Below are 10,858 nucleotides of genomic sequence, written 5' to 3'. Positions count from 1 at the left end.
CTTTCATTGTCTAACATCTGAAGCAATTCATACGTTCTTTTGTGAGTTTGTAACCTCACCTCTTTCACCTTCTCCGCGCCTCCAAATGATTTCTCCAGAATTTTCCATGCTTCTTTCGCTGACTCTGCATCACTGGCCTTTTCAAAGTTATCTGCATTAACACATTGATGGATTATAAAGAGAGCTTTATAATCTTTCTTTTTCAATTCTTTGTGTGCAGCCTTTTCTTGATCTATCGCGGCTTCTGCAAGCGTTGCTACTTCTTCCTTCACAAGATCCCAAAGATCTTGATAACAGAACACAACCTTTATCTGCTTGCACCAATTCTCATAATTGTTGTTCTTGAGAATCGGAAGATTTGCTGGAAAATGTCAGTTTGGATGATTCGTTGTTATGGTGATTTTCTTCCCACGAATCGATTAAATCGGAGCTCTTGATACCAGATGTTGGAAATCCCCCAAAACCTATGAAGAATTTCAATCAATCTTGATGAATAAGATTGTTACCACTCACATAATAACAACTAAAAGAGAAGAACAATGGAGAAAGAAAGAGTGTAAAGAACGATGAAGGAGAAGAGTAATATAATTCTGCAGAGTTTCTCTCTGTCCACAAACTATGGAAAACTTCTTATTTACTTTGCAACTGCAAAATACTGTGAATACAATGTTATGAATGCTCTATTCACTTCATTACAAAAATAAAGGTTATTCCCTCTATTTATAAATTTAGATTAACTTGGACCTCAAGCCAAAGCCCAAAACTATAAAAGCCCAAAAATAACTAATACTACTAAAATAGACATAGGTGGTTCGGCACTTCCTTATTCTATGGAGCAACCTGCTTCGACACAAGGAATTATAATTCAACACAAGTTTCTCCAAGACTCATTTGTGCTAACTCTTCTCTTCAACGACTATTTTCTATCTCTCTATATAAGAAGATGAAGACTTAAAGAAAGAATAATTAACCTTTGACAATAAAAAAATTGTTACTATGTGAAACAAAAAGAATAAATTTAACTTAAAAATTCTATTATTTATATAGCTTAGAGTAAGAAACAAACCATCTTTATTTTGCAAGTTATATGATTAGAAAAGTCTCTTACTTGTGTGTTCATGTCTCTCTTTCTTTCATTCTTTAATTTTCAACTTGTTTTATCCACCGCAAACATTTAACTCAATATTAAATTGTAAATTTTAAGTTTAGAACATGACAAGGGATTTTTAGAAAAGATTGAAAAATCTAATTTTAAATTGTAATTTATGATTTCCAATTCTTAACCACAAAGGATATCATAAATTAAATTTCTAATGTTGTAACTATGATGATATAATTTACAAGCCATGAGAGAATATAACAACAGAATTATAAATTATTTGTAATGTGTGTAACAGTTACAATCGATGGAGCTCCATTCTCATATGAACAATTGAGAACTACCTTTTTCTTCTTTTCTGTATATCTTTAACCTTATGTTTCTATATTTGGTCTGTAGATACTGACTGGCAAGTATATACAAAAATAATAATGACCATAACTAAGATTGCCAACTGGAGAGTCATGAATTGTATCAGCAGAGTGATTCATAAACACCAAATAATGTATGGGAATATATAATATCCTGCATTCGTCTTCACAGAACCGTGAACAGATCGTCCATCGGTATGTCTAGGCCCCCCGCATCACCAACCTCTTCTATGGCATCCTCATCAATGTTTAACCAAGAACCCAGGTCTTGATCTGCACCAACATCTATGGAGTCCAGTTCAGGCATGTTTGTTAAATCCAAGGGATCCTCAGTTTCAATGGCAAAATCTTTAGTACTATAACCATGAGATACAGAGCCAACATTATTGATACCACTGGAAACCAGTTGATCAGAGCCACAAGCCAAATTATAGTTGGTGTTCTCCACCAACTTGCCAAGTGATCCTTTTGCAGTAGAGACTCGATCTGTCTTCGGTTTGGCCTTCGCTTTTGCTTTACGCTCACTCCTTGTGTTACGTGCAGAAGAACGGCCGCCTCTTTTAACATAATTTCTCATAGAAGTGTCCTTGTTTGTTCCTCTTTTACTCCTCTTTCTCGTTGTTCCACCCAAGAACGAATTACCAAGAGTTGCACTAGCACCAACGTCCTCAAGTAGGACTTCTCCCTTCTTCCCTTCCAAAGAAGCACTAACAAGTAGCATTTCTTTCTTCCCTTCCAACGAAGCACTAGAATCAACACCAACAACATCAAGTAGCACTTCTCCTCTCTTCCCTCCCAAAGAAGCACTAGCCCCAACACCTTCAAGCAACACTCCTCTTTTCTTGCCTCCCAAAGACGCACTAGCACCAACACCGTCAAGTAGCACTTCTCCTTTCTTCCCTCCCAAAGAAACATTAGCACCAACATCATCAAGTAGCACTTCGCCTTTCTTCCCTCCCAAAGAAACATTAGCACCAACATCGTCAAGTAGCACTTCGCCTTTCTTCCCTCCCAAAGAAGCACTAGCACCAACATCATCAAGTAGCACTTCGCCTTTCTTCCCTCCCAAAGAAACATTAGCACCAACATCGTCAAGTAGCACTTTGCCTTTCTTCCCTCCCAAAGAAGCACTAGCACCAACATCATCAAGTAACACTTTTTCTTTCTCCCCTCCCAAAGAAGCACTAGGACCAACATCATCAAGTAGCCCTTTTCCATTTTCCCCTCCCAAAGAATCACTAGCACCAACATCATCAAGTAGCATTTCTCCTTTCTTCCCTCCCATATAAGCGCTAGCACCAACATCATCAAGTAGCATTTCTCCTTTCTTCCCTCCCATATAAGCGCTAGCACCAACATCATCGGGTAGCACTTTACCTTTCTTCCCTCCGTTCAGTATTGGTCCAGTCCTGGCAAAATCCAGGTTGGATGGATGGTTTGAATTTCCCAAGACATTTTGCTCCCTGGAAGGAAATGAACCTGCAAAAGGGCCAAGGCAGGAAGAGATAAAAATAAAGATGAACCAAAATTCAAATGCTTTAGGAAGAGATATAAATAAGACTCTTTCTTGATGAACATGACATCTCACTAACGTTATTTGAGTATCAAAGAAAATTCATCAAAAACAAATAAAACATGATGAAAATAGAAAACCTGGTGGTGCAAAATCTTGCCGAGAGTTCTGACCAAGTGGTCGCATATCATCAACAGTTGAAGCAGTATGGTTGTCAAGAGCAGGAGTTGCAAATAGGACATCTTTAAACATGGGATCCAGAAAGCAACTTTTCCCAGTTTCCTCAAATGTCCGGCATCTAGCAAGAGTCCTCTTCATGAAAGCCAAAGCAACTGGCTTTGAGGCCTTAGAAACTCCATACTTTGATGCAATAGTTCCCCGAGTGGCCTATAATATCATAAAGGGTCATTTTTCAAACGCAAATCAGATTAACTTACTATTTCATGACCAAGCTGTCACAGCATAATTCTGAAAATATTGGTCTAGAACAGAAGCCATACATTTTGTAACACATCTCAAGGGGAGTTGAAAAAGAAAGAAAGAGCAAAGAATATAAATTTGAGGATAAAAGCAAGTAACCACCAAATTAGTCCTCGGCACTGTAGAACACCATCAAACTGGTCCATCGCACTGAATATTTTAAAAAGATACATGCCTCTATTAACATGTCAAGTTGGTACCCATATATAACCGTTTACTATCAATGAAGTCTTTATACTACACTACTTACTATCAATTTGGTCCCTATACTAAACCATTTATTGTCAAATTAGTCTCTAACATTAGTATTGAAAAATTAATGAGTAAAATTTGATAGAGTCGTGGACCTTTTTGAAATATTCACAATCTTGGGGCCTAATTAAGAGTGTTCTACAGAATCAGGAACTATTTTGACGATTCAAATGTTAAAAAATATATTGAACTGCAACAAATACACCACCTTTCAATCAAACAAATAACAAGGTTCAGATAATATGTCAAATAGCTCAATTCAGTTGCCACATCTGCATTCTAAAACTAACTCGGCAAACAATAGGAAATAAGCACAAAAAATAAACAGGCATATTACCAGCTTCTTCTTATAAGCCAACTCAACAAGTTTGTCCATCGCAACTTGCTCAAGGGCTCTGCATATTAACATAATACATATTATCTATTAATGAGGGTCAGCATGGGGATTTGTAACATAAAAAAGAAAAACTACTAATGAACAAGATAAATTATATATTATCAAATATTTTACCGCTGTCCCAATTCCCTGTCATCTTCTACTGCTTGAATAAGTTTCATAAATCCTTCTTTGTTTTTGATGAGCTACAAAATTGATCAAATACAGACAGTTACGTAAATAATAAACCAATAATAACTTAAAACAATACAGACAGTTTACTTCAGATAAGAATCAAAACCTGCTGACAGCTTCCCTTCTGCAATTGAGTAATTTCTTGATCAATAGCTTCACAACCTCCATCAGCAAGCTCAGGCTTTTACAAGACAATCATAAGGAGAACAGTTAGTAACAGAAGCATTGTTAGAAAAAATGAACCCGAAAAATCATATTCAATACTCAATAAACTCTTCAAACATAATGCATGTCTGTGTGCATTAACATAAAAAAGATCATGCACTGGCCAAGGAGTCGAGCACCACTCATCGTAAAAGATTGGAGAGGCATCTTAATAAAAAAATTGTTCTGTTTAAGGATGAAAAGGGAGGATGGAAATGTTAAGGGCTTCCCCTCTGAAGTCTAGTTACATGTGTGCACTATGCGTGTATACAAAGATAAACGGAAAAAAAAGGGGGGACAAACAGGCAAGATAAATTAAATCATACAGAAAAACTCCGAAGTGTACAAACTACAGACTTCTCAATATCTACATATTAGAAGTTTACCACTGGTTCTGGATATATGCCGACACTCTGTAGCTCCATTATGAGTTTATCCTCCATAGACATTTTTTCAGGTGTAACAGTAGCATTCCCATTACAGGAAACTGTGTCAGTGTAGAATCCAACAGAAGGGTCATCTCTTTCATACAGAAAAGATGTGTTTTCATCTCCAACAGTTTCTTCAGTTTGATCATCAGTGATCAAAGCTGTCAATACTCTTTGGTACAATGGTGGTAGTTTGTATTCTAAATCCATTTGACTGGACAGAAAGCCGCCATCGTGAGGTTGATCAACTATGTCAACCATTGAAGATAGCTCTTTTAAATCAGATTGATTTAAAATGTTTCTCCCTCTTTCTCCTTCAAGTGGATATTGCAAAAAAAGGTTGTCCGTAAGCACAACCCCATCCTGAGAATTTGAATGAAAGAAATGTGTTAGAAAAAGACAGATAACTGATTAAAAAAATTTACTCTGGAAGCTACAGTCTTATAGCAATTTGGGAGCTCTACCCTAGTTTTATATTCTTGTGGCTATTCATATTAAATCAGCTTTATTGATGCACACGCTAGCCTTTACTTATACAAAAGGTTGACGCACTGGCGTCTTAATCTAAATCTATTGTTTGGACCTCCGTATAAAATAGACAAACATGATAAGGTACCTTAATCTATTATTTAATGAGTTGGTACATATGATAAACTAATTAGTCCTACCTCAGATGATAACATGTTCCTCTTGTTCGAATTCTATTGAGGTAAAGGTTGCGTTAGAAACCAGAAGAACGGAATTAAAAAAGAGAATCTCCAATTTACTTTTATCCCCTCTAATACAAAAAAACAAAAAAAGGTAAAATAAAATGAAAATATTTAAAATAAAATAAAATAAAAAAACTACAATTTAAAAAAACATTAACAATATTTAAAATATTAAATCAGAGAGAGGGGGGGAACATTTGATTTGACTTGTGGAGTCTTCTACTCAGTTATTCCTGGAGTAACTTATCCCTCCTCATATGGTATTCGAAACACATACACCTCAAATGAAGAAATAAGCCAACTAAAATCACTTTTTCACTTATTTGAAGTAGAATATCCATTATTCCTAAAAAGGTGTCAAATTTGAAAATTAGTGCAAATATAAGATTTAAGCTTTAGGTATTACCGGGCCATCACTTTGAGGGCAAAGCATTTGAGACAAACGACTTTCATCATCCTCTATTGTTTTAAACTGGTGCCAAGAGTAACAAAAAGGAGGAAAGCAACGCTTCAATTAAGAGTCACTTAAATTTTACAAACACAAATTGTCAGAACACAAACCTGCTGCTTCAAGTGGTCTGTGACCTCCAAGTTGACAGGAGCAAAATTAGGTTCCATTTTCTTCCAGAATGAACTAGAACAGGCAGTATCTGTCAAGGACCAATATGTTTATAAAGTTTCTGCATACATATAAACAAACGCACACACAACTCAAGAGTAGCAGGGTTTAGTAACATACAGCTGGCATTGCTAGCAAAGTTGGCCGCAAATAATAGTTCCTCACAGTCATCACCTGACCTACCTGCCATTTCGGATGGTTTTTTATAACATTATTGTTTGAATAAGAGAAAACATCTTGTATCATCCTGTTACTAAGGCAGCTTATTAAATAAGTATAATATGGTAAACAATTCTATTTTTTTAATGCAACGAGTAGTTACTCAAATGGATAGACATACCAGCAATATCCGGTAAACTACTAGTTGATGGATGCCCAAGATGAGCAATAGCTTTACTATTGTGTGACTTCTTCATGCGAGGTCGCCTTGATTTACTGAGAAAACATAAACTTAGTCAAGTGGAAGAAATCCCTTTTTAGCCAATATCAGGAGGGAAAAGAAAGCAATGGGTGGGGTGAGGAACTATCCCTTTTTAACAGAACACACAAAGAAATGCACATAAGATTTGTCCTTTTTTATTCTAGGGCTATAAATAGAGGGAGTAACCCTTATTTTTGTAATGAAGTGAATAGATTGGTAACAAACTAAAGATGATTTTAACTAATATACACATATCACATCACAACAGTAACTGAAATAGAACTTCGTGTCAGCCAACAATCTTTTCACCACATGACTTCTTAACACTACCCAATAAGGTTAATTTTTATGAAGGAACCTAAAGATGCACAAACACAACATTCCTAAATAAAGTATTATACATTGATTTTTTTACGCACTAACATGTTTCCCAAATTGCAATTCATTTTTATGGCTGTCAGTTTACTTCCCAAACCTCAAGAGTTATGGCCATTTATTGACAAAATCAGAAATCAAAGCATCTCATAAACTTGTGTTTACCTCAAACCTATGTCACAAGACTGCAGACCAGACTCTTTAGCTTGCTTTAGATACTTAACCCTTTTCGGCTCTCCTTCCCCGTCAATGGATCCAGCTAAGACGGTGCCCTTGGAATGTTTTCTTTTCATTTTTCTATCCCATGTTTCTCCACTTACAGGTAACCTTTGAAACTTCTCTTGAACACCATCACAAACCTTGCCAACATCCTTAATGTGGTCTCTATCCTTTCGAATTGCCAAAGGCTGTCTCCCAAAGCTATTGTTTTTCCCTTCCGCCTAGTATTTATCACCAAAAGATATAAAGTAAATATGGATTAGATATTTTAAAAAATAAAGTATTAACAACATCTAAAAAATATGTTGCTACTCAGAAAACAAAGGAACGTAGCATGTCCAGTATTTAAGAGATGAAAATCAAATCAATAATTAGTTATCGATGAGTCTCTACATAAGTGATACGGTCCAATGAGTTACATCGGTAATCCAAAAATAATAGTTCCTCCATTCCAGATACTTTGCAAAAATATTGGCACTGGAACTAAGATTGAAAATAACAATATATGATGGATATCCAACTGTGCCATCATGCTCTCCCTTATCCAAGTTATTTCAAAGCACTAAAATAATTTTATTTATTGTTCAATACTATTCGAATTCTATCCTCCTCATTACAATTATTAAAAAAAAGAAATAACTAGCAATTAACATGGCATAAACCCACAGCTTTAATAAAGGAAATGCAACAGTAATTTAAAAATGCTAGCTACCTACTAACCTGTATCTCAGCAGCTGATGTACCGACCTGGGTGTCTGGAATGATTTTCTTAGGCCCGTCCTCTGGTTTTTTATTTGCAAGCTCTGTAATGCTCTGATGAGACTGAATTCCCATGTTAGATAAATGGGACACACTCGTCCTTTCATTTGGCAACCCATCGTTCTGAAATTGTTTCTTTGAGTTTACGGCCTCCCAATATTTGTTCAATTTGTGTACAGATTCATCCAACCTCTTTGATCCGTAACTGAGAAAAAAATGAAAGAGCAGAACCTTTATAACAGAATCATTGCACAAGTGACAAACTAATAATAAATGAGAAAAAAATTCTGAACAACTCATGTGTCGCCTTCATTACAAAAACTGAAAAAAGTTGACTAAAATGGTAGTCATTCAATTACATTACATATGCTGAAAATGCAAGCTTTCAATTACGCACTAATTAATTAGGAATTACATTAAATGAGAATTGGGGTTAAAGCAGTATGATTTGATGACAGAATTAATGGTATTGCATAAAGCTTCTCAAATTACCTAGTCCTGGCAGAAGCCTCCTGTAGGCGTGCTTTGAATCGTTTCAATTCCTCCGGATCCGCTGGAATGCGAGACTTCGGATTACCAGTTCGAAAAGCACAATCCTCAACGGTGTTTCCAGAAGATATCCTCAGGAACCGTTTTAAGTCATTTAAACTAGTATACTTTGGACCTCCTGTGGTTATTGGATCCAACTTTAAATCCTGGGCAACTGGATCTGAATATAGTGAAGATGTAGAACTTCCCCGCAACATACTAGTATCCGAAATAAACATCTGCCTGTCATTACCATCACGAAAGCTTGCAGACCTATCCGTATCGACATTTGTCAAATTTCCCCGCTGCTCATTTGAGAAAGCCCCCTTGACAGCTGGGCTGGAATCAAATCTAGACTTTGTCGCCATAATTCAATGTTAATTGAATCAGCGTATATATTCAATTAGCAACTCATGCACTAATGAATATCCTGAAGACAAGCCATCAAACAGTAAACAAGTACAAAAGAGTAAGATACTTGAAACATATATACAATAAATCAATAAGATAATAACAACCACACAAATCACAATCGATATAGGATTTTTCACAACCTCGACAAGTATGATGATGGCCAAGCATGTACAGTTCAAAACAAAACAGTAAATACTACACATTATCAAAACCCTAGAAAATTTCAAAAACCCTAACTCAAACTAATTTCACAAACAAAAAAACATGCCATTGAACAGAAGCTCTAAACCATAGAAACACGTTGATTCTACTTCAAGAATACAATAAAATTGGGATAAATAGATAAATCATCACGTCATTACGTCATTACGAGTAAACATCCGCATAAATGTCCAATCGCATCAACCAATAAAACGCACATTAGTGAAAAATCAGAAACAACATTGAAGGATAAAGAGTTAGAATTTCAAATCCTGGAAAACGCATAACGACAATGCTATTCAGCTGAAACAACGTGCAAAGAACACGTTTCGAAATCCAAACTTATCATAATCAATAAGATACGAAACAGAAACAAAAACGAGTATAGAAAAACCGCAACACTAGAATCAAATCCAAAAAAAAAACTAGGGTTAAAGAAAAAGTAAATAACAATGCCGCAAACAGTTGGCGGCAAAACACGGAGATATATAAACGAAGACTAGACGCATGAGAAAAAGAGAAGAGTACCTGCATTGACCAGAGAAGAAGATGGAATTCGCAGAGAGGACGAAGACGAAGATGAAGCCAGTGCGGAGTTGAATGAGAGGGAAAAAGTGTGGTCCACTAGGAAAAGGCGAGTTTATATAGTACTAGGGCGCGATAGAGAAAAGGGTTTGCGATGTGGGCCCGCTACCCGATTTGGCCAAGAAGTGGTAGTTGGTTGTTGACTCAGTCACTCTAGGTCATGGGCTTGATATTGATGTGTTCGTTACAAAAATAATTTAATAATATAATAATAATAATTTTGAGATGCGTCTTACTTAAAAAATAAGTTTAAGTAAAATGTGAAAATTTGTTAGTAACTAAAACGATATAAAAGTAAATAAAATATGATCAAAAATTTAAGAAAGTATTAGACTTCATCAAGTAATTATAAGTAAACTCTAGTATATATTTATTTATTGTTCTTGATTCCGAAATACATTTTAGTCTCTCACAAATAACATGATATTTATTGAATTCATTAATATCAGAATTTTTGTTCAATTAATAGATTCAATAACATTATAATCTAATATTGGCTTTGTGGTCGTAAACATGAACCTATTTCTAACTACTAGTAATTACAAACATTTTTATTTTATGTCATTTTAGTAGAAAATATATTTTTAATTTTTTTAAATTAAAAAATCAATTTTGAAGTTTAACGTTGAAGAAGCATTGAGTACGAAAATAACAATATTGATATATCAAAAATAAATTGTGTATAATCATCAAATCAAGAGTATTAGAAGAAAATCGTAACGAATAATCTAATTCCAAATGTAAAAAAAAACTTAGTTATGCATGGTTTATGTAGTTTTATAAGAATAATTGGAAAATTAAAAAAGCATCCATTTTTATTTCTCTAACTTGGAAATTTTATTTCTTTAAGTTGGAAATTGTTATGTTGCGGAATCAGAAATGGATAAGGTTGCAGAAACTACGACGGAGGGAAGCTTCCAAGTGATTTTGTGATGTGTCATTGTGGATCAGAAGTTGCGATCAGTGTGCTTTCTGAACCGAAGACGTTTATCTTGAACCAATGTCGTTAATCGATGTCGATCTTAAATCGACATTGCTAATCTTCGATATGACGGATCAGAAGGGGGTGCCTGCATGGTTAGCGCTTCAACGCCCAAGACAATTTAGGG

At 35.3% G+C, this 10,858-nt stretch overlaps 1 protein-coding gene across 2 annotated transcripts; it reads right to left on the bottom strand.

Moving 5' to 3' along the window:
- Nucleotides 1-1,355: 1,355 nt before the first annotated feature.
- Nucleotides 1,356-9,884, bottom strand: LOC127093227 (uncharacterized). Of its 2 annotated transcripts, XM_051032132.1 has the most exons (14): nucleotides 9,693-9,884; nucleotides 8,514-8,979; nucleotides 7,983-8,226; nucleotides 7,209-7,483; nucleotides 6,588-6,682; nucleotides 6,368-6,430; nucleotides 6,190-6,278; nucleotides 6,035-6,100; nucleotides 4,877-5,281; nucleotides 4,393-4,467; nucleotides 4,227-4,297; nucleotides 4,053-4,110; nucleotides 3,124-3,370; nucleotides 1,356-2,949 (listed from the first exon to the last, which is right to left on the bottom strand). In XM_051032132.1, exons 2-14 carry the CDS (start codon nucleotides 8,915-8,917, stop codon nucleotides 1,637-1,639), a joined length of 3,405 nt encoding a protein of 1,134 aa, XP_050888089.1. In that variant the 5' UTR covers nucleotides 8,918-8,979; nucleotides 9,693-9,884; the 3' UTR covers nucleotides 1,356-1,636. The 2 variants fall into 2 exon arrangements, with proteins under 2 accessions (XP_050888089.1, XP_050888090.1); XM_051032133.1 differs by lacking the exon at nucleotides 6,035-6,100.
- Between the last annotated feature and the right edge of the window lie 974 nt (nucleotides 9,885-10,858).

This window comes from Lathyrus oleraceus, chromosome 6, assembly GCF_024323335.1.
Source record: "Lathyrus oleraceus cultivar Zhongwan6 chromosome 6, CAAS_Psat_ZW6_1.0, whole genome shotgun sequence".
Lineage (NCBI taxonomy): Eukaryota > Viridiplantae > Streptophyta > Magnoliopsida > Fabales > Fabaceae > Lathyrus > Lathyrus oleraceus.
The sequence above is the reverse complement of the archived record's forward strand: the minus strand, read 5'-3'. Positions and strand labels throughout refer to the sequence as shown.

What these genes read in the sequence shown, in the direction of transcription:
- LOC127093227 (XM_051032132.1), bottom strand. Translation starts at nt 8,917, where the DNA reads ATGGCGACAAAGTCTAGATTTGATTCCAGCCCAGCTGTCAAGGGGGCT. An exon ending in CATCAGCTGCTGAGATACAG is followed by an intron (nt 7,484 to 7,982) that starts GTTAGTAGGTAG and finishes GATAAATACTAG; the next exon opens with GCGGAAGGGAAAAACAATAG. An exon ending in CTTTGCTAGCAATGCCAGCT is followed by an intron (nt 6,279 to 6,367) that starts GTATGTTACTAA and finishes GGTCCTTGACAG; the next exon opens with ATACTGCCTGTTCTAGTTCA.